Raw genomic sequence first — 24303 nt, 5'->3', positions numbered from 1 at the left:
AGGTAGGTCATGAAAAATCAAATTTAGCCCAATTAGCTTTCTGTTTTTTTGAAGCTAAAAGCAAAGGTCATTGCTAGTACCAATTACTTGTAGCACAAGGAAACTGGAAGCGTGCACATCTAAAATCTTTTTTTATCCTAACGCTCTCTGTTTTATTCTGCTTTCTTGTTTATGTGAATCTTCATACCTGTGCAGCACTCGAGAATTCTTGTTTCTTCATCATTCCTCAACCCCCAAGGAGCCACAGTTAATGATGAAGATCTGAGCAATTACTCAAACATTGTTTCCATATTGGAGACAACCAATGGCTACATAATGAAATGAAATGAAACCAATGCTTTTCTGCAAGTGATTCATCCATGAGTCGACCCACAGAAACAATTCTGATAATTAAGTCATTACATTGGCAGCAAACATTTTCTGGCTTCTCTGTTGTGAGTTTTCTGTCATTTTGAAACTATCTCGCTATTTAGACTGCTTTTTGGGTACCACAAGCAATCTCACAGAGTCTCTGGGAAATTGTGATTCCGTTTACTGAAAGAATTGATAGAATAATCTAGAGAGAAATGAAAAAGATAATTGTTAGTTGTGACTCTTTATGGAAGCATATGGCTAACACGCATGTATGATCGCAAATTGGTCCTCCCAAATCCAGAGTATTCATTTTTGCATTTTCTCATGTGCACCTGTGTTTTCTGACCAGTTAAACTAGAACATGTCATTTTTTTGACCCCTCGTTTAACAGCCCGGCTGGTGCCTCTAAAAGCCTGTGGTTTGTGTGATAATGGCACAATAGTAAATGTGACCATTAGATGGCAGCTAGGGTTAGGTCACCTTCACAGGCTGAGAGCTGGGCTTGTTGTCCTCCATCGGCTGAAGAATCCCCTTCGCTGCTGTGGCACTGTTGCCCATTATTTGTGGCTTTGGGTGACCTGTGGCTACTGTGTCATTTTCACACCACAGGGCTAATTGCACCAAATGGTGATAGATTTTGAGGGAAAAGATGAGATAGGCATTTCATGCTGACCGCCTGGTGCCAAGCATTAGCTGCAATTTAGTTTACTGCTGCAGAGCTTCTACAGGAGCTGGTGCATTTAGACATTTACAGTGGGCCTGTGGTGATATAACTAATAATGGAGACTGTAATGCATTCCTTCACCAGTTTTCTTCTGGTAGCAAGTTGCAAAGGCACATTGCTGATAGCTACGAGTTTCATACTTTTTACTTCCTGTGAAACAGTTTGCTTTTTTTCTGCCCCTTGCTGTAGCTGGCTGCACCTTTGATGAGGACTCGGACCCTGGGCTGTGTGAATATCGACAGGGCCAAGAAGATGACTTTGACTGGCAGCTGATCAGGACCTACAACTGGCCACACCCAACTCCAGATCTTTTGCGAGGTAGGCTTCTGCAGGTGTCAGAGTTAAAGTCATTGACAGCAACACAATTTCCACAAGTCTGTTCACACATTCAGACAGTGATTTAAAAACAAGAACATACTCGTCTTCCCTCACACAGTTCCTCCTTTGTTCATGACTAGGCCAACAAACAAACTAAAAACAAAAGAAACATCTTATGATGCAGTACTTCTCCCAACATGACCAGGCACAGAAACGTTTAGTGGACCTTTGGACAATGCAAAAATTCAGGTCTAACAATTGCTGGTGTGTACAGGCAGATTGTTGCAGCAAGCCAAACCTGTTGCAGCCTCCTTATTGGCACATGGTGTGTGTTTTAACAAAATTGTAAAACTGTGAATCTAACATTTACCGCAGTACAGTGGCATAAATCCAGCTTTAGACTGACCCCAAAAACTCCATTGACAGGCAGGAATGTAGTTGTGTTAGTGTCTCTGTGTCACTGATCACAATTTTATTGCACACCTGCCGCAGTGGAGCAGCTCAGTCCAGACCAGTTATAGAGTGTGCTCACACTGGGTAGCTCTCATGTGTGAAAAGCAGCAGCTGGAAAAGAACATCTGCTCTACACCGAGTACTTTGAGCTCTTCTAAAAAAGAATTGTATTATTTCTGCAAATATACAGCATACCAATTTTTAAGTGAGCAATGGGCAGAGGAAAGCAGCAGGATGTTTTTGTATACAGGGTTTGTGGTTGGTAGAATTCATTTAGACATCATTGGCTTGGCTTTTTGCTACTTAAGGGAAGTGTATTTGTCTGTAGATCCTCTCTAAAGCAATACGCAATTCAAAGTAGTTCAGCAGAGACAGAAAAGGCTGAAAAGCTGAAAAATGTGTATAAGAAACAAGAAAGAGAAACGTGTAACTGACTATAATTAACGGACTAACAATAATATAACAGATAAGAACACAAGTTTACATTTCAACCCAGTTTATAACAGCTGAGTGAGATAGGACACAGTAGGCAGATCTGTCCCAGACCATTGGAGATGCTTCTTAATGCACTTCAGAAGTGTATTTAGGTCCTAAACGGCTTCATACACCAACAGAAGTATTCTTAAAATTAACAAGCCTAACCCGCTGGAGGTTCCTTTCAGTCATTTTAATGGCAGCTGTCTCCAAAGCCTGGAAGTGCTGACAGTCCATTGATGGCTTTACCTACTGCCTTACAACCACAGCGAGCCATGCAGCTTAATAATACTTTAAACATTTTTTTCTTTTTTGCTTCAGTTTTGCTTCCCAGTTAAACCCTACCTTACTTCAAGGTTCAAGGTTCTTTATTTGTCACATGCATAGTTATACAAGTATAACACACAGTGAAATGTATCCTGACACGCTCCTCAACATGTGCAAAAAAGGGGGGGGGGGGTAGAGGAATAACATTATAAATATATATATATATATATATATATATATATATATATATATATATATATATATATATATATATATATATATAGTATATACATTGGGTGAATGTGCAGTAGTAGCAGCAAGCAGGTGAATTCTGTACATTAATATGAATAGACATCTGACTATTTTACAGAATGGACAATATAAACATATTTAAAGTTAAAGGAATTGAGTGTCTGGAGGAGAGTCTCAGTCAATGTGAGAGGGCGGGTGTGTGTGTGTGTGTGTGTGTGGGGGGGGGTTTAGGGCCCGGATGGCTTGAGGATAGAAGCTCCTCTTGAGTCTCTCTGTCCTTGCCCGGATGATGCGGAACCTTCTACCAGATTGTAGAAGTTGGAACAGTTTGTTGCCAGGATGGGACGGGTCCTTCAGTATCTGCGTTGCTCTGGTCCGGCATCTCCTGGTGTAGGTGTCCTAAAGCGGGGGGAGAGCAATCCTGCAGCAGCGTTCTGCTGTACGGATCACTCTCTGGAGAGCTTTTTGGTCCTTCACACAGCTGTTTCCAAACCACGATGTCATGTTCTGTGTGAGGATGCTCTCCACAGCGCCTGTATAGAAGATCCTGAGGATCTTTGGAGAGACCCTGAACTTCCTCAGTTGTCGTAGGTGATACAGGCGCTGCCTAGCCTTTTTGGTCTGGACCTGAATGTGGGCAGCCCATGTCAGGTCTGAGGAGATGTGGACGCCAAGATACTTAAAGGACTGCACCCTCTCCACTGGAGCTCCATTAATGATAATGGGCTTGTAGTCTCTGTGCTGACTCCTTCTGAAGTCCACCACCAGCTCCTTGGTCTTGCCGACGTTCAGCTGGAGGTGGTTGTCCTGGCACCATGATGCCAGATTCTTCACTTCGTCCATGTAGGCCGCCTCATCGCTGTTGGAGATGGCACCCAACACCACTGTGTCGTCAGCAAACTTCACAATGGTGTTGGAGCCATGGGTGGCCACACAGTCTGAAGTGTAGCGGGAGTAGAGCAGTGGCGAGAGGACACACCCCTGTGGTGCTCCTGTGTTGATGGTGATGCTGTCGGAGACACACCTACCCACCCTCACCACCTGAGTTCTGCCAGTGAGGAAGTCCAACACCCACGCACACAGACGGCTTTTGAGTCCCAGATCCCTCAGCTTTGTGAACAGTCTGCTGGGCACTATTGTGTTAAACGCTGAACTGTAATCAACAAACAGCATTCTCACATAGTTACCCTGTTTCTTGTCCACGTGGCTGAGGGTGGTGTGCAGGACGTGGGCGATTGCGTCCTCAGTGGATCTGTTGGGTCGGTAGGCGAACTGGAGCGGATCTGTGGTGTCTGGGATGGAGGAGGAGATGATGTTCTTCAGCAGCCTCTCAAACACCTTCATTACTACCGAGGTCAGCGCAACTGGCCGGTAATCGTTCAGGGATGAGGGTTTGCTGTTCTTGGGCACCGGGATGATGGTGGATCTTTTGAAGCATGTGGGGACCACAGACTTCGCCAGGGACTCGTTGAAGATGTAAGTGAACACACCTGCTAGCTGGTCAGCACAGCAGCGCAGCAGACGGCCGGTGATGCCGTCTGGCCCCGCCGCTTTCCTTGTGTTCACTCTCCTCAATGCCGCTCGGACGTCATGCTCCGCGATGCTGGTCACCGGTCTCTCGCTGATGACGTCACTGTCCTCGGTAGTCAGGCGGTAGATGGCATTAGCCGCCTGGCTAACCTCGAAACGGGCGTAGAACTGGTTCAGCTCATTGGTGAATGCAGAGTCGGCGTTGATCGGCGCAGTGTCCCTGGGTTTGTAGTCCGTAATGGTGCGTAGTCCGTGCCACATACTCCGTGTGTCGCCCTGGAGGAAGCGGGACTCCACACGCTCCCGGTACCGGCGTTTAGCATCTCTCACCGCGCGCAACGTGTTGGTGCAGAAGACCTGCTGACCACAGTGTTTCGTTGAGCGAGGTGGCTTTTTTTTTTTTTTACACTTAAATTACTAATAGCTCAGTGTTACAGTTATGAAAAAATCCTCAGGACATTGGCTGCTTTTCCACTCATTCACTCATCCAGAAAAACTACAAAGCAGATGCAGGTGGTAAGACACAGATGAGACTAGGAATAACAAAAGCCAGAACTAGAAATAACTCAGATGCAGTAGAGTGAAAAGCTAAACTATACAGAACTCACACTTAAGTCATCTATTAAGTACTGCAATAAGAGTCCACAACAAACTTAAACTGCTGATTCAGAGACCAGCCTGAGAACTATTCCTCCAGACCACTTAAAAAATCAGAAAAAATTTGGTTTCTTTGGAGGTAAGGGTATATAAGGGTTCTAATGCAGTGTGGTGTCACATAATAGATCTAATGTGATTGGGTAAAATGGTTAAACAATGTGTTTTAGCCACATTCTACATAGTATGTTATCAAAAATAAAGTCTCAAAATTTTTTAGATTCTATCTTTTTTCTGTTAGAAGCTTTTTCATTTGGATGTTCTGAATATGTGAAAAATCTATGACAAACCCAAACTCTGCCCCTAAACCCGACCCCAGAGGGGCACCTCTGATGTTAAGAGGTAAAAGTATTGCTCATCAGTAGGAATGATAATCTGCAGTTCCTTGCGACACTCTGTTCTATATATCCCAAAGGCTGCTGAGGTAATTAATGAATATTTGGACCAAGTGGGTGAAAAGCTGCGGGTGATTCCTGCAGGTCTTCCAGTTTCCACTGCCAGTCTCTTATTCACCATTAGCTTAGTCGCTGAAAGATTTCTGGCTTCAGCATGGACGTGTGCTCCTCTGGCCTCTCATTAGTCTTATTTTTGGCACACCTCTGTGCCATAAGCCTTGAGAAAAATGTTTTTCTGTGCTGTACACAACCACAAAAAATGTGAAACCATCAAAGTAAAGTGAATCACGGTTGGAAGAATACAGTATATACTAATGAAAAAGGAAATGTTATGAAGGAAATGGCTATAAGTACAGCACCCACATTTAAAACTCCAATCTCATGGAAAAGCGTCAATCAACCTACTTAGCTTTGCAGTCTGGTTCTTGATACTTGAGTTATTTATTTTGCAAAACCCAATGTGAGCCCCACAAGGCTCACATTGGGAGGCATTCACCATCTAGCCCAGATACCAAGTTATAAACAGTGCTGTTGTTGTGCAAAAACACACAATGCAGAATAACTCACCATTCAGCTATAAAGCTGGCTTGCCACTGCTTTTATGTGCTGTGTTATTTTCCAGATGGTTCATTATACTCTGTAGATGTTCACACTAAAATAATGACATATTTAATGAAAACAAATTTCCCGCGAATTAATTTGAGGCATTCTGTCAACTGCTGGAGGGGAACTTCAGGTCCAAAACTCAAATCTTAATCCATTTCAGAGCAATCCTGACAGGATAACTCAATGGTTTCTCAACTGGGGAGGGTGTGAAGAAAAGGGAGCTACACTGATGTTGCTGCTAGTGTTATGACAGATATTTTCAAATGTTTTGCCCAAAAATTTGCCCAAAACAACCACAAGATTTTGCAAGTAAATGTAGTCCTAGAATTTAATAAACGTAATATATTTTTAATGTGTATTTGTCTACAATGTTTATTACTTCAAAGTTATGTTATGTGGCAAATATTGCCAAATATTTTGTATTTCCAGACTTTTCAAGTTGTCAGTTTGGTATAAAACAGGTTGCGAAGCTGAAATCTCCAGCTGCCAGATATTTGGCAGCTGGAGATTTAGCTATTTGATGTGTATGAGGCTTATATCAGAAAGATTTCTGATATAGTACAGTACTGCAGTACTGCATATCAGAAATAATGTTAGAAACCTTATATGACATTTTATGGCTTAAGTCGACTGTATGTAGTCCTGTGAAAAACTTAATATGCCCTTAGTGCTTCATGAGGAAATGTGATGGTAAGTAGCAGCCAGGTGCTTCTAATCTTGTCCACTCGATTAACTGATCATTTGCAAGTGCAACCACCCGATAAAACCAAAGCTTCTTTCTGGTAGTTTTCTGGTCTGGAACATTCAGGTGTGTTAACAAAATGCCACAGTCTTCCTATAAGTGGACTTCATATCAAAGTCATCCTAAGGTCAGACTGTGCAATGAGAGTCAAACATAGGAGAAATTGCAAAAAGCCCATGAGCTACATCTCAGAATAAACATCCAATGCAATTACAAGAGAACTGAACAAATACTGCTTATTTGGAGGGTTTGCCAAGAGAAAGTTCTTTCCTCTAAAAAGAACAGCATGACAGGATGAACAAACCACAACACTTTTGGAAACATTTCCTTTGGACTGATTGGACATGGGTGGAGAAATACTCCTAATGCACAGCACCACATTTAGCAACAACACCTCATACCAACCTCAACACCTCACAAACACCTTATACCAACTGTCAAGCATGGCAGTCCAACAAGGGCAAAAGGAAAAAATAATTAGATTAACATGGTTATCCATAGTCAGAGTTTGATTGAAATGCAGCAGAAACAACAAGTGAACCAGTAGCAGTAGTTGATTTAAATCATAAGCCGCAAACCTTTGATGCTGTTAAGCAGAAAAGCAGAATTTGTGCTTGGCCATGCCACTGCAAATGATATTCAGATAGGCTGGTGCAAATGATAACTCGGGGATCAGTGACCTTCATCACCTTCTGTGAGCTGTATGGCAAATAGTGTGTTTTGACTGCCTTATACGCACAGTGGACTACCTAGTTTTCCAAGTCAGTTAGGAAGGCATTTGATTTTACTGTATGCCATTCAAATGTGCTGTGAGGAATCAGGACCCAATGAATTCTTGCATTCTCGCTTCTTTCACACCTTTATTGAAAGCTATTCACTTTTGAATGAAATACCCAAAATGCCCCTTGGTGTGAAGAATAGAGGTTCTTAGATATGCTGCAGAATGAGCATTTCTGACTGTGGCTCTAAATTCAAACTGATTTTCACAGGGTTTTTGCCATTTAGATTGAATGCAGAAAAGGTATATAGCTTTTTAAAGCTGCAGTAATGAATATTTTTATTAAACAATAGGACAAATGACTGTTTGTAATGTGAACAAGGTTGCGCTCACACAGAAAATTATCGCCCACTCTTCTTCTTCACTTGATTTAGGTGAAATAATTTCAGCTTATTAAGCTTACTGTTTTGGTAAATGTACAGTTTGGTTCAGTCTTGTAGATCTTATTCGCCCTGTCTTCAGTAGCAGGCAGGTGTTTCCAAACAAAAAAGGTAAGTAAAATATTTACTGCGGGGGGGCGCACTGGAGCCTATCCCAGCTGTCTTAGGGCGAGAGGCAGCGTACTGCCGCAGGGCTACTTACATGTAATATTAAAGGTAATTTTTTTTAAGGTGATTTAATAGAAAAAAAGGACACTCATAATGTACTCATAAACATACATAGCATAGTGTGTAATTACGTCTTCCAACAAATTAATGCCTTCTTGTGAACTTAGAATTAATCCATGAAAAATACATAGGAGTGGGCACCAGTTTATTGAACCCCCCTGTTGCCCTGCCAAATTTTATTGAAGTGACTAGGAAGAATGTCTCACCTCCAACTAATCATGTTTCACAAATGTGGCCGGTCTTTAGCAACAAACATCTTCAGACTGCTGACTAAACAAGAACTGCTGCTGGTTTTAAGTTATGTCGGGTGATGTTAGGCTTGAGTCCCGAACCTAACATTAAAATCACGCTTTCCCTGTGATAAAGATTCCAACAATTTAGATCCACTTCAATGATGGATCAGTCACTCTGGCTAACAGCAGCTAACAAAAAAGAAAAAAGGCAACCCTGAATCTTACTAATGAAAAGTTCAGGATATCCTCAACGACTCACCTTACTGAGGTAAACAGTGGACTGACAGTTTACCTAGAGACTGACAAACTGCAGGGCAAATCCAGTCCAGAATAACTTTGCTGTCTGAGTACAACTACTAAAGTAATTTGGGTTTTTGAAGTGACTCAAAGGAAAAACGAAAAAAAAAAACAAAAAAACCACAAGATATTGAATTGACACATATGTGTTTGTTGTTCCTGATCCGTTGCTTGTGTTGATATTATTTAAATGTTTTAAAATATAGAGGATATAAAAAATGTATTTTCAGATCAAACAAATTAAAAACAATTGAATGTTCTTGCTCTTTCTTGCCTGACTAAAACTTCAGCTGACTGCATTCTGCATTGACATTTTATGCACTGTATATTTAGTAAAAAGATTTTGGAAAAATCTTTCCTTAGAATACCTTAGAAGAGTGGGCGCGACCAAAATTTTTCCAGATAATCAACCAAGGTGTACATTAAAATTTATATTTGATTTTTAACGGATTTGTGAAGCCCTTATTTATTGTGGCTGCCTTTGTATCCAGAACAGACAATTTACTAAGTGTTTTTGGACTCTTGGATGGACCACATAAATGAGCTTCTTAAATTGACTTTCAGAGCAATTTCCTCCCACACCATTTTATGCTTTTTATTTTCCCTTTCTTTTGATAATATTTTGCTATCTATAGACAAATTTTGAGAGACAACAACAGTCCAGACAATACAAGCAAGTGGAAGCCAGCAAATAGTTTCCATGGAAACTGTAGAATATTACCATTAATGCTGCTCTATATACAATGCTATAAAAAGTATTTGTCCAGTTTCTTAGATTTTTTCATATTTGTCACTCTTAAATGTTTCATTAGTCAAAGACAGCATGTATTAAGGGTAAACAGCTATCCAAAAAATTCAAAATTTCACTAGCACCAAGAGAAAAAGTAATCGTAATCATCTCCCTTGATGAATCATGAAATTATTGTGGTTAACCACAACTTTTGGAAAGCTGATTACAGATTCACTAGCCATACTGAGGCCTGATTACTGCCTCAGACCTGTTGAATCAAGAAATTACTTGAATAGAACCTAAGGACAAAGTTAAGTGAGCTAAAATAGCTTAAAAACCAAAACATGCCACAATCTAAAGAGACTCCAGAACAGATGAAAATCAAAGTAATTCACTTCTAAAAGGTTACAAAGCCATTTCTAAGGCTTTGGGACTCTAGCAAACCACACTGAGAGTCATTATCCACCGAACAATGTATGTACCTTCCCAGGAGTGGCCATCCTACCAAAATTACACCACGAGCACATCAACGACTCATCCGGGAGTTCACAAAAAACCCAGAGAAACGTCTAAAGAACTGCAGGCTTGACTTGCCAGTGTTCATGATTTAACAATTAGAAAGGGACTGGGCAAAAATGGCATCCATGGGAGAGTTCTAAGGTGAAAGCTACCAATGACCCAAAAGAACAAAAGGCTCGCCTCACATTTGCCAACAAAGAACTTGTTGAGGTTTTATTTATTATTAGTTTTTGGACATTTTTAGCTTCATTACATTGTGGAGCGGTGAACATAGGCAGGAAGTAGAGGGCTGCAGGTCACTGAGCTAAAGTGGCACCTAGAGTTTGTTGATCTCTAGGACTTTTAATGAAATAGTTTATTGACAGGTGGATAAGGAAAAGAGAGCAAAGATGCACCAAAATATCCTTTAACCGAAATTTATTGGAACTTTTTCTAATTGTGGTTGGTTTTTTCCCAGTGCTGTCTTCCATTCTACAGCTGGTGGAGCTCAATTAACGTCATCCATACACGGCTACAGGGAACCAAATGAGACTAAGCAATGTGTTACATAAAGCTAACAGTTATTTTTCCTGGTGGCTGAATGATTCACGCCAAAAGGACTGACAACTGCTCCCATCATATGGAACATAATGTGTTTTTGAACATAGTCTGTAATTTCTTGTTTTGCCTCTGTTTTATGAAGGCAATTTTCTCTCTGACGTATAGAAAAATAAGTCACTCTAAACCTCTTTAATGACTATTATGCAGTGTAGCAATCAAAAAGAAGCTTTTTAAGGACTAACATGTAACAAGTTACACAGGCCTAATGAACAGAACACTCTGTGTTAAAGTTGTGCCTTACCCTGAAACCAAAAGGTACACGTTTTACTTTGAAGGCAAGTGGTCTCTGTTTTCAGTGTGTGTTGCAATTTTCCACTGTCTTTTAGGAAGTCGTTGGTAACAAGCTCCAGCAACTACAATGCATTTTTCCCTTGTGACTGGTGACTACCAGTCTCTAGGCCTTCATGACTGGAGCTTTAGAGGTTGACTACACAGTGACTATCAGCAACCTCCAGCAAAAACTCACAAGCCACCGGTGTTTAACAACAGTCGCCAACCAGTCTCTAGGCCTGTGCTACAGGGGCCTAAGGAAAAAAACTTACAGTGTTTTGGGAAACAACAATTTAAAAAAAATTATTATGCCTCCTAAATATTTATATATAATTCTTTTATTGCTATTTTCTTGAATAGTTCTTTTTGTTATTACCGCTATTTTTGTGCATTTAAAAAACAAAAACACTAAAAATAGCCACCAAATCATTCATTCTATCTTTCTGCAGTGACAAATAAATAATCTCAATCTTACTCTGGGATTTTTCACCCTTAAAATAAAAAGAAAATACATTATAGAGATACCCTTTTGTCTCATTTTTATTTATATTGCACCAAATCACAGCAGTCACCTCAACTATTTAATGTTTAGTTAAAAGACTAATGAAAAAAATACTTAAAGCAAGATCACCCTAGGAAAAATAAAGAAGAAGCTGAGTTATTGCGCAGTGATCACCTTGCAGAAAAACTAATCATTCTCGCCAGTATTGAGACAGGTCTGAAGGAATGCTTGGACTGACAGACAAGGCCAGTTGATTGCTCACTAGGTTTCCTCAGTGATTTATGCAAAACAATCTTATTACCCTGCTGCAATCATCAACCTACTGACAGTTTGTTTCCCCACATTTAGTCTCTTGTTGCTTCTATTGCTCAAGTTTGTCACATGTCAGCCCAGGTGGCCGGGGCTCTTATCTCTCTTCACATATATGTTCATTTAAGGGGGACTTATTTTTTGGAACTCGTAGTACAAGCACACATCTAAGAGGAAAACTTGTGGTGCCTGTTATAGGCTGCTGACTTAAAGTGGTTGGTTGTTGGCGATTTGTGAAAGGAGCTGGCAGACGTCCAGGATTTCATAATTCATTTGCTGTTGTCAACTGCTTGTTCCGCTGTTCCGGGCATACCTCCCCTGGGCCAGGATGGGTATGTTAACGAACTCCCTGGGATTGGAGGAGTCTAGCATGGGTCATTGCTGATTACACTTCCTGGTGTTCCTCAGGGGGCAGCAGTGTCACAAAACTCGCTTTTCATCTTCCTTTGACCCATTAGAGAAGGTTGATTTCAGACGGGATGAGGACATGCTCAAATGAGTTGAATGTTCCTCTTCGATCCTGCTAGATAAGAGATGAAGAGTTGATTTAAAGCTGTGTGAGATCCTGTTAGAGGAGCCTGTTGTGAGCCCACTTCTGGAGGTCATGCATAAAAAATGCACTGCGTTAAGGACTGTTGCCTTACAATGTAGAATAGCAGTAACCAAGCAAATACTGTTATTTTGTAAGAGTGTAGCAGACATAGCCAACAGCCAACAACTCTACAGCAACCCTATGATGCTGTCGCGTCAATGCACTTCAAAATACCTGCGGAATGGTATTGAAACAGTTAAGGCAAAAGGGCATCCAACACAGACCTAGCGAGTATGCCCAAAAAAGTAGCTGTTGAGTTCATATATTTAATATAAATTTATTTTCTTGCGTTCCAGTCTTGCCTCTGTTCAGTCACTTGTGTGTTATCTGGTAGAAAGTGGTACAGTGAGTTAATGTATTCCTGGAACAAAAGTTCAATGTGAATTCTATTTCAAAGGAACACTTCATTTTTAAATGCTGCATACTAATCAAAAATAGCCTTTCCAGCACAAGCCCTTGTAATCACAACCAGAGTAAGTGGTGCAGTGTAAGTACATTTACTCACAACCTCTATACTGTAGTGTTCCAGGTCTCACTTGTCATACTGGTACTTGGTCATAGCAGAAGAAAGCAAAGTTAAATATCATACTTTTGTAAGTTCTGTTCTTAACTTTACTGTCAGTTCAGGATTTAACATATATTCTTCTTAAAGCTCCTGCGGCAGGTTGGTGACCTGTCTGGGTTGTACCCTGCCCCTCATCCTATGATAGCTGGGATTGGATAAACTTATTTGAATAAGCAGAAGAAAACGGACAGCTAAAAATTGCCTTTACTTTACTTATTGCACAATTTCTTTTGAAATTAATGAATTACGGCATAATGCATCTAATGATGGTTCTTTTGATACTTAAAGGCAACCTAATATGCTAATTTCCACTAGAATAGCTTTACATGATATACTGTTATCCACATTTATGTTGTTAACCTATATATATTACTAGCCCATTCTGCAGGCCCTGTGTTCATCCTCTTAGCTCTTCCAGGCATCCCTCCCTGAAAGCCCACATTCTTCTGACTGGTTGCCCCTTTCCTGTTTACCACTGACACAAACTGGTGCTTGTCAGAATCACCTCTTTCTCTTGCAGTTACTTCACTGCACCCCTTTCTACTTTGATAAATCATCCATTAGTTAAACAAACAAACAAAAAAACTACTAAGTAGGTTTTATGAAGCCTCATTGGGCTACAATTAATTTGAATCACTCTTACACACATAGAAACAGATTGCAAGTGTGTGTAAACTTCTGAAGAAACAGCCTAGCTACATTATACATGTAGATTATCTTGAGTAAAACTGTACTCACAAGCCATTTGGTGTGATTTTCAACGCTAAACAAACATTTCAGTGATGCTTGTGGTTCTGACTCCTTAACAATGCCTTTCATAGATGCAGCAGTACCTTTTTAGCATACCTTGTTGGCCAAAAAATTGAACTCCCACACTTCTCTTGTGTTTTCTTGTTTAGGAAAACCAAATAAATGTAACTTTCCTTTACAATCAAGCCCTGTAATGTGCACAGCAAACAGAGAAGATACTGTTTGAGTGTTCAAAACAGTCTGAGCCCTGAGCTTTAGGATCACTCTGCATGCTCATTATTTGCAACTATGGCATTGTTGAATATGAACATACACCAGTCCCAGTACATGTATGACAGAAAGTGAGGGAGCGTTTACTTTAGCTTGCATTTTAATAGCAATAACCACTTTTATTTGACACATATTATTAATGCAGAACCTTTTATTAATGTATTTTTACCACTGCAACATCGGCATTACCAGCACTAGCAGCCCTTAAAACCACCAATTAAAAACACCATTCCAAAGAGAAACATTTCTAAGGAAAGTTTCCCATACAACATCTTATAAAATATATAAAATAATTTAATTAAGCTCAATGAAAATAAAAGTTAGAATACATAGAGCTACCTTCCTGCATTAGCGTTGATCAGCCTTTTTTTTTTAAACAAAGCATCATTATGTAACACAGGAAGTGGAATAGATTTGCTGTCAAACTGGCTGTCAGGCAGTCTGTTAAAGTAAAAATATGTTTGTCTTGGTTGTGTAGTGGGTTTTGCCTGTTGTTTTGATGCATTAGTAGAAAACCATCTGCCTGTCAAACCCTCTGGTCCATTCTGAAGCCCAGGGTAATTATGCACAGTTATAGTATTTGTCAAGACACCTTGTGTGATAACCCTGCAGATAGACATTTTACCTTGAATTTTTCCAAGGGCTTTAAATTCTCTCAGAGATGTTAAAGAGACTGCAATTGAGACAACAACTTAGTTTATTGGGCACCAGCAGCTCAATAGTATTGATTTGTGCCCACCAGCCAGTAGAATACCAATGACATGAAACATTGCAGCTAAAAAGGAACATGTTACGCCCTTCAGCTTTGCAGTTTTTTTCAGGATGGTGTTTCTTCTGAACCTTCCAGCATCATTGTAATGCAGGAAGTGAGATGCCAAGACTCAGTGTTGGAGCTATGTAGAAAAGGGGACATGATTGGTGTGTATGAGAGTGTTTCTGCTGTTGTTTATATAATAAGGTGACATCTGCAGTTTAAATTTAGTTTAACTCTTATACAAAATGCTTAAATGTTCTTTATGTTGTCAAAATAAGTTTGAGTGGCTGTGTGCCTCCTTTGAGACCTGGCAACACCCCCAAATTTTTTTCTAGATCACAGGTTTGCAAGAGATGCGAGAGTTAAAAATGCTGTATGAGGTGTAAATGCCAGTTGTTCTACAGGTAACCGGAAGATATTTCTTGGTCAAGAGTAAAGTGGACTCCTTTTTGAGCCATAAACCAGGGTAATCCACACAGCTGGACGTGAAACCTTTTGTTACCTACCTTTTCCTTTTTCATAGTTCTAATGTCCTTTGTGATAAATATTCATAAATCTTACTAGAAATCAAAAAAGACACTTCCTTTATTTCAGGTTGGTAGCAGAGAAATTGTTCAAAATTGTTCATTGGAATCCTTATATTTAATATAAAATATCCATCTATAGTAACTGATACAGCTGCGGGTGCTGACCCCATTAGTAATTACTTGATTTTTGTGCATCATCTGTATCATGCAGCATCTTGAGTCTGTTTTTGAAATGACAAGGTTTTGTCAGGTAATTTAATTACAGTTTAATGAACCACACCAAGTTGGCAGCTAGTCTGTTTTTCATAACAGTACACTTAATTACCTCATCTCATTGGGACAATCTTCTTGTGCTTGAAGAAATACAGCCACACCTGTAAATCAAAGTCAGACACGCCCCACTGTGCTACATAATTTTTGTAACAGAGACCAGTCTGAAAAATGAGTGTAATCACCTAGACTTCAAGAACACATTAATTGAGTGTTGGCAGTTTGACAGATACTGTTGTTCAGTAGTTACAGCTTTCAAAATAAATATGAAAGAGGACATGTTTATATATTTTTTATTTGCATCAACTTTGAAATGTTTCTGGAAACACATAAGTGTCGAGCATAGTAAACCTTGTCACAGTTAATGGGGGCCGTAAAAGCACAGGCGTCTATTCTGAGAATGCATCTGATTTTAGATTCCTTAAAACCCCAGCCTTTTTAGGCAGATGTAAAACAGTCGCTCAGTTAAAAGCAACCTCGATGCAGGATATATCATGTTTGAGAATATGAATACCATTGCAAAACATAGTCCATTATGAAGACAACTTGGGAAAAATCAAGTAAAACTAAGCAGACTTCTGTGGCTCTTCTGATTTTGAAACCCTCCTCTTAGGGCTTTTCCTCCCTCTGCCCTCTTCCCTATCTCCGCTCTGCCGGGTTTTCTTCTGGCTCTGCTTGCTTTGATGATCCAGTGTGCAAAGTAGTAACACTAACTAGGGGAGGCAGAATGACTCTTTGCATTTAAATGGAGCATTAACAGAAAGCAGTTTCTCTTGATCCTGTTACTTATTTGAATTTATCTGCATTTGTCATAGTCTGACAAATGATGCTGTGGAGGTACAGTAATGGTTCTACCAATCAGATATAAGTTAATCAGACATTAGCAACTGAAAAACTGTTATTACCGGCTTCTGTTGCCACACTGTAAAATCTAATTAGTTCCCAGAACTAAGCAGAGTTTACTAAAGATGGCTAAGTTAAGACAGCTTATTCATTTTGAGTATGAATTCTTTCTGAAGTGGAACTGAATCAAATTAATTATCTTTGTTATCTTATTAATATGGAAAGCTACACTGTTGGTTAAGATAATCTGCAAGATTCTTGGTTTCTGGAGTTTCTTTGGGACTTGGCCATAATTGGTCATTGATATTTGTGTCATAATGTCCGTGACGTTTTTGTACTAGTGATAGTCAAAACCCATTTCATGCTTCTTTGGAAGATAATTTCATCAAAGAATACTTTAAGCTCTGCTGTGGTGGTTACATCAGATTTTGCCTCTTATGAATTAGTGTCACGCTCTGCTGCATATTTTCTGAGGAACACATTTCTGATTATTCAGCATAGAACTCTTGACCTTTTTAGCCTCCTTTGAATAGTTACACTTTGCACTTGTTGCTCGCTCTGAGGTTCTAAATCCACTTCTTTTTATCAAACTCAATCTTGCGTGTCTCTATCATTGATGAGAGAGACTGAGACCCCTAAATATGACAAACAAACCATAGAAAGAGTTGAGAAATGAAAGTAGGAGGAAAAAGGGTGATGGGTGGTGGGGTTGATAGACTGAGTCAAGAAACACGGTAAGATTTTTCCATGTGGAACTTTTTACCGGTTGACTCGGTCTTATCCTCTTGTGGTACATCAAATGATAAAGGCTCAGGACAAACAGTGAAATTGCACTTTGCGGTAGAAGAACACTGAAGATAACAAAGCCATCTAAAAGCCTTGTCGTCTGTCCCTAAGCCACCGGTCCAGCGCACTACATCATGTCATCAAGTGGTAAAGGAATTTTTAGACTTGTGAATCAGTGACATGATTCGAGAAATTATGTTGACGGCGCTTGTTGATTGTCTTATTATGCGCCTAGACAGAGATGTGATTAGGCTGCTTCCATCTGATTCAACATTGTTTATTTAAAGCTGACCACCATAATCGGCTGATTTTGACCCAGGTTTTTCCAGTGTCACATGCCGTAACACAACTATCCTTTGAAGTGATTAATATGTGTGACAAAAATGTAATGATTATTTGCAGTTGAATCATTCTTTCCAAAAGTGCCCCTCTTTGGTAAATTCATATACCAAATGAGCATAGTATAAGATTCATTCTGCTAAATTCCACAGAGTCACACTGCAGCTGTATATGTTAGATAGTTTGGTCTTGACAATGACAGCTACTGACTGTGTGCTGAGCAAATTATTTCTTTTTTTTGTCCTCCCTCCATAGAACACCATGCCGTGTTCAATCTCAGGCATGGGTTAGCATTTTAAATTAAGGTGTCTATTTTGTCCTCACATATACAGGAGATTACTTTATCTCAGCAGCAGGTATGATAATAACTCTGTTGCTCTGTAATTATCATGACTGTAGTGATAGGCCTGTAAATAGACGCCAGTGTGAAACTGGTCATGACATTAGAACATCCCTTTTTGCTCCAATGGCTTGGCCATTATTTTGTTAGTGTGAAGACAATTTGAAGTGGGATGTCAGCCCTCTCTCGTTTGTCTCTGTGTTCAGATGGACCCCAGTCTTGTTTATATCATCTGTGTTGTTGGCATGCACTAAGGTGTTGGATTAGAGCAGGTATGTTATTTCAGAAAGCTGTTGTAGTGCAACATGGTGACATACATAACCAGTGTACAGGAAATGGCTTTTTTCGGAATAAATATATACATTGATAGAATGAATTTATAGCTTAACCAAAAACAGATTTTCTCATTTGATTTTCCAGAAAATCATGTGATTCACTGGTAATATTAAGATCCATCTATCCAGTCATTTCTTTTTCATCCATCTGATTCATCGGTTGCAAGGGGTTAGAGCCTATCCCAGCTGTCACAAATATTAAGACGATGATTCGTATTCTAATAAACAGTAATACTATATGCAGTTTGCAACTCTCAAGCTTCAGGTGTGTGACACATGCATTTACCTTCAGTTAGTTTAATATTGTCTTTACACCAAACACAACACAAATTTTTGCCTTGCATACAGTAGCTTTAGACACCCACTTGCTGTTTGGCCATTTTCACAAGGAGGAAGCAGCTGCTGGATTTACAATACAAATATTCTTAGTACTTCCACAACCATCCGGTCTTTAAGTGATGACCTGATAAACCCTGCTTCCGGGTCCAAACTATGCTGCATTCAATAAGGCTGTTGTCTTTTTAACATGTTTTAATGCATGGTATCTTGTTCTATTTAATCTGAACAAACCCCTAAAAAAGGCAGTGATCACTGTCGATTCTCTGTTTTTATTAACACTGTTCGTTTTAAAGCTCAGTTTTAAAACCTTACAATGTATCGACAGCTCAGCTCATGCAGCAATAAACAAATAACTAACCTCGTATTGTGGATGGATTATCTCAGTTGTTCTCCTGACTGAAGTTTGGTCCGTTTAAAGCATCCTGCCATGCAATTGCATTTGTCCCTAACCATTGGGAACCCTCACGTTAACTTTTATTGAGTAGAAAAAAGTTAGCGTTCATCCTCCAGGTTCACTGTGCTAATGTGTTTAGATTATGCTAACCATAGCTGTGTAGCTAGCGACCACGTAGCACATCATTAAATACCAGCTAGGGCAACTTCAATAATCCTACAATTGTCATTACTGTTTAGTTTTCCTGTCTTATGTCAGAAGTGATAGCAGAGCTGTATGTTTTAATTTTTTTCAGAAATTCCTCAGTCAGAACATGGTATATTATGTTTAGGTGGAAACTAGCAAGCTAACTCCCTGCTAACTTCTAACTGCCTGCATGTTAAACTTATTGTTACATCTGGTAGAGCAGCCACACACTTTAATAAAACATTAAAGATGAAATTTAGACCGTTTGTAACTCTCAGTGATGCCACAGTGTTCCTTTGACTTTGGGACTTGAAGCGGAGTTTGGACACAGAAATGGCTAATGACGCTTTAGGGTTCCCTAAAGTGTGCCCAAAATGATATTAGTGTACTCCACATAACAGTGGCAGCTTCATTAATTATTCATTATCTATCATTTATTTCATACACATAAACAAGTTTTGCCAGGACAATAAAGTACAAACATACGTCTATCTACCTTAAACATAGGAGCTGTCATACACATTCATGTCATGTCACATTAAATGTTTTGTCACACGATAACCATCCTCGAGTTGTTTTATTTTGGTTTGCTAGCCTACTACCCTGATGAAATATGCCATAATTTCATACTTCTTAAACATAAACAAGCAAAAGTTTTAATTTAATATTTTTCCTGAAATTGTTGTCTTTTTTCTGTTTTGCTAATGATTAGGTCTGTTAAATATAACAAGTTCACATTACTGCACAGTAAGCAAGCTAATATGGAGAGAGTTAGCAATTGTATAACTTAAGACGTACAAAAAGAATTTTCTAGACATGCTATTAATGACTTAGTTCAAAGTAAAATAGTCTCTTGACACTTAGATAATGCCTATAATCATAGAACGTTTTCCATGACCAAAAGACCTCCAAAATGGTAATCAGTGTCCTTGTGTCCTTAGCAAAAGAATTTTTTGTTTTATTATTCTTTTGCTTCACTTTTTATGCCTTCAAATATGGCTCGTGAGTCCTATATGTTAACAAGGAGGTCATTGGCTGTGCCCTGTCTGAGCTCTCTGCAGTCTATGAAAGGCATTTAAAGTGGATTTGCATTATTTATTAGCCTGTGCCTATGCCCTTCAATGTTTGCTTGAGCTTTTAATACCTGGTATTAACAGCACGTTGCAGTGCAAGCGACTCTTCCTACAAACAGGTCCCACTTCTTCAAATCAGCCTCTTTTCTCTATTACTACCACTGGTTATTATATGGCTGCTCATACTCCCTGCTGTCGTCTTTCTCTGACTGCTTTATCTCTGTTCTTGCACTTCCGTTCACGCACTGCCACATACACCCACAGATGCATGTAAGCTACCACTGAGTGTTTGTAGTTGCTTTCATTATTTAACTAATGTAAACAGCCAAAAGAGTCACACATGAAAGATCCTGAAAACAGCAGCTGAAAAAAAATTGAAGATAGATATGTATGTCAATCCAAATATACAACCTACGTAGGCTTGTTGTTGAACTAAATTCCAGGTGGAGGAGGTTGATGCTCACCAGATATTTTTCCACATCCTGCATCATTCTAGGTTTATTTATGGCAACAATGTTCTGAAGCTAAGAGTACAGTATACATACAAATGGATTGCTATGTGGCATAAATCAGGAGCTTTGAGTACTCAGGCTTTTGCACAGCGTTGTGGCTTATGGCTCATATTTTTTTCTCAGGTTAAGCTGCTAATTTGCAAACATTTTCATATCCTGACCACCCATATCCCTGTATACCTGAACTGATACATTAATTCATATTTCACCTTTGATATAGTATTTACACAGGCTATTAAAAAAAGAAATAGTGTGTTGTGTTCACTGGGATTAGGGTAGTTCTGAAAGAAAGAATGGGTCATTTGCATAATTTGACTTTAACTATTTGACATTTTGCCATTCATGATTACATTTTACTTTTATTCTCTGTGGAAAATCATCGAAATGAAACAATGTATTACACATTTTCATTTTGTACAGTTATAATTATAGTAATTATCCCATTTAAATTGTAAGACTTGTTGCTGTACCATATATTAATATTTGTGTATGTAGTTTAACATTATTTTTTTTCTTACAATGCAATGAGAATGGCTCTATTATTATTATTTTTCATAATTTTGAAATGGTGCTGCTACGGGTCATAAGTAATGATAATTCTAATATATTTATTTATGCAAGACAGTTCACAAAGCAAGTGCAACTTAATCTGCTTTACAATAGAAGAGAAAATATTTCAAGAGAACATTACTAAAATTAGAAAAAAAAGAAAGATAAAACACTAATATATTTATTCCTAATGATTTCTTCCCTTATCCCAGCTTTTATCATCTCTTTTGGGCCTTTTGGTGTTGCTGAATTGTCCAGGTCATGACGTTTTTATGAGAATCTACCCGATTAGTAATTTGGCAATTTGTGAAGTGTTTTTTTCTCTTTTTCTGGTTGCTTTATTTTGTTTGTTTTTTTCCAGATTACTGATGGCCTCCTCCTCCTCATATTGAGAGTTTTTATAAACAGTCTAGAAATCTGAACTTCTGTCAGATATTTGATTAAAAAGCCACTGTTGTGGTGGACACAGGCAAAATCACGAAACTTATTATTTTCCAAATATTTCTGGACTTAACTGCATCTTATTTGCAAAGCTCTGATTTTTCAACATTTCCTTTTTTCCTCCCAACCCCTTTTTAGCCCTCCCTCTCCTCTCATCCTTCAGGTGCTGGCAGGCTATCTTTAGGAAATATTTCCATATCCCCTCACTGCTAACGTGTTGCCATCAGTGTAATTGATGCATTATATATTATACGTTCCACAGTTAGCATGAGTCATTTACATATAATGGGTTGATAACTGATGTAATAATGAAAGCCCAGAGCCGTGTGCAGGAAAGATGAGGCTCCCAGGACTAATGACCATTTAAATAATGCACAATAAGTGATATTTTCCAGCCAGATCAAAACCTCAGGAGCTCTGTAGCTTGCAAAAAGAAAACACACAGGAAATGCACAGCTCCACTGAACTCCAGAACAAAGTCAAAATCTTTCAGAGAACTTTGCCAACTCTGTAACTCCTGTAACTAGCGCCTGCTGAGACCACAGGGTCTGGCATGTGGTCCAAAAGGACCTGACACATTTAAAACTAGCAAAACTTTTGAGGAACTTTTTTTGAGTAAATGTTTAAGCCTCTAATGGAAGTTAACTGCATCGTAAACTCAATCAACCAACATTTTACTTGTAGAAAGTACAAGTAAAATTTGTAATTGGATGACTGATGTAAGCCCTCGAATGTGATTATGGTATTTGTGGCCCACATCAGCTGTCACATGTATTTTGTACTCTGCCAGTTTATATTTTAGGCTACAACAACAATGAGCTCTAAAATGATTATGTTTTTTCCCATAGCAGGTTTTCGAATTCAATAAGGTTGCCAGCTTCTTCCAAAGCTGCAGCGTCTCATGCTCAGTCGCCCACTGTTCACACTGTGTGTTTTTCTCTAACAGAAATTAAATCAGACAAAACAAATACTTTTGCCAAAGCACTATGGCATTTAATGTACTGTAAAAGTCATGTTTTAGCACCAGTAGCATGATTTTAATTGCATTGCACTTGGGCTCAGACTACATGTCTGCAGGGTGGGAGTGTGTGTGATTTAATGTTGACACTGTCTGGTAATTAAACAGATAAGCGTCTTTATTTTGAGTTTTGTTAACTCTGATTCAGTCAGCTCAGCTATTCCCACGGCTACTGCTAGCCTATCAGCTATTACGCAGCAGGGCTTTATTCACCTAAGCCTCTAATTTCCTCTGACACTCACTTAGGGTATTCTGTGTTCCTACCATGTCACTGACTAAGATTCCATGAGTGCTATCTCATTTAGATGCTTTGTGTGACACTGTGGGAGCTTCCCCCTCCTCTTTGCATTCTCCTGATCCTCAAACTCTGATATTCATATCTGCCTGTGCTGCCTCCACAGAAATTCGGACCTATCCAATAAATGGGTGTTTTGTGTGTTTCCGTCTCTTCTGGCTCGGTTCACAGTGGGGACTGTTCCACAAAACACACTTTGATTCATACAGTCTTTGTAGGAATGCACTGTGTATGAGAGGACCAACTCATTTCAGGCGTGGCGATCATAGCAGATCAGCGTGAGCACTCTACACATTAGCTTTTGTTCAGATTCAAAATAGGTATCTAGCAGAATAATGCAAGGAGCCACTCTGGTCAGAACGATGAACTTCTGACCCCCACTAACTCTGGCATTCTATTTCTAAAAAGTTTTGAAAAAGTTGAAGAAGTCATTTCATTTGTATGGAATGTGAATGTGTTTCTTATTTTCTGTATGTGATTCTTTCACTCAGGAGTTGTCACTAAGAACGGATTGTTGTGAGAGCAGATTCTGCTGCAAAAGGGTGATCCATCCCCATTTTTGGGGGGCCTTTCAGGGAGCAACGTCAGACCAGTAACAGTGTCAATATTGCTAACTACAAGATCTGTACAGCCCAGTATTGGTATTACGAAAACTCCACATATACCGGACAAGTAATGATTTGTCATTCATTAGTTAACCTACTCATTTATTTTTCATTTTCTCTTTTCCAGGCTGCATAATCTAGAAATAGTTGCACTATATATTCTGTTAACCAAGCTTATATTTAGGTTGGTAAATGGACTGGTTCTTATACAGTGCTTTTCTACTCTGTCTGAGCACTCAAAGCGCTTTACACAACTTGCTGCTCATTCACCCAAGAACTTTTTTTCTAAGTGCTTCCTATCTAACATTTAGACACACATTCATACTCTGATGGATGCATGAGAGAGCAACATGGAGTTAGTATCTTACCAAAGGATACTTGGCATGCAAACTGGAGCAGACTGGGATCGAACCATCAACCTTCCGGTTAGTAAGTGACCTGATGTTGGAACACAGCCATTATACCATAGTGCAAAAAAAAACCTGGGTATGTAAATTAGATCAAATGGAGACAGTTTGGTGATGGTATTATCTATTATATTGTACAATGTACTATTCTTCAAGGTATAATGCACTTTGAGTACTCAAATATAGTATAAAGGTGCTATATAACTATGAGTCTATTTACTATTTAGCATTTTGACACATTAGATCAGCTTAAAGCTACAAAGGTACACTTGATTTTTTTGTGTTCATTTCAGTGTGGATTTCATGCCATCAGTCAATGCCGAGCTTGTCTAAATGGCATTACACTGCACTGGGGCAAGCTAAAATTTTTATTCTTCTATACCAAAACCCTCTGGAGCGCCACCTTCCCAACAGATATTACATGTACTGTACAGCCATTACACCATACCACCAAAATGTTGGAAGGATCTTTGGAGGTAAATAATCAGCTCGTCAGCA

The 24303-nt window shown here is 39.2% G+C and overlaps 1 protein-coding gene across 3 annotated transcripts in view; it reads left to right on the top strand.

Annotated features, from left to right (window-relative positions):
• ptprua (protein tyrosine phosphatase receptor type Ua) overlaps positions 1-24303 on the top strand; it is a 245385-nt gene that overhangs the window by 70452 nt on the left and 150630 nt on the right. For all 3 annotated transcript variants that reach the window (XM_065471328.1, XM_065471329.1, XM_065471327.1), the window contains exon 2: positions 1268-1396. In XM_065471328.1, the coding sequence (XP_065327400.1) occupies positions 1268-1396 (129 nt within the window). The remainder of the gene's footprint in view (positions 1-1267; positions 1397-24303) is intronic.

The sequence above is a fragment of the Pelmatolapia mariae genome, linkage group LG22 (genome assembly GCF_036321145.2).
Source record: "Pelmatolapia mariae isolate MD_Pm_ZW linkage group LG22, Pm_UMD_F_2, whole genome shotgun sequence".
Classification (NCBI taxonomy): Eukaryota; Metazoa; Chordata; class Actinopteri; order Cichliformes; family Cichlidae; genus Pelmatolapia; species Pelmatolapia mariae.
The sequence above is the reverse complement of the archived record's forward strand: the minus strand, read 5'-3'. Positions and strand labels throughout refer to the sequence as shown.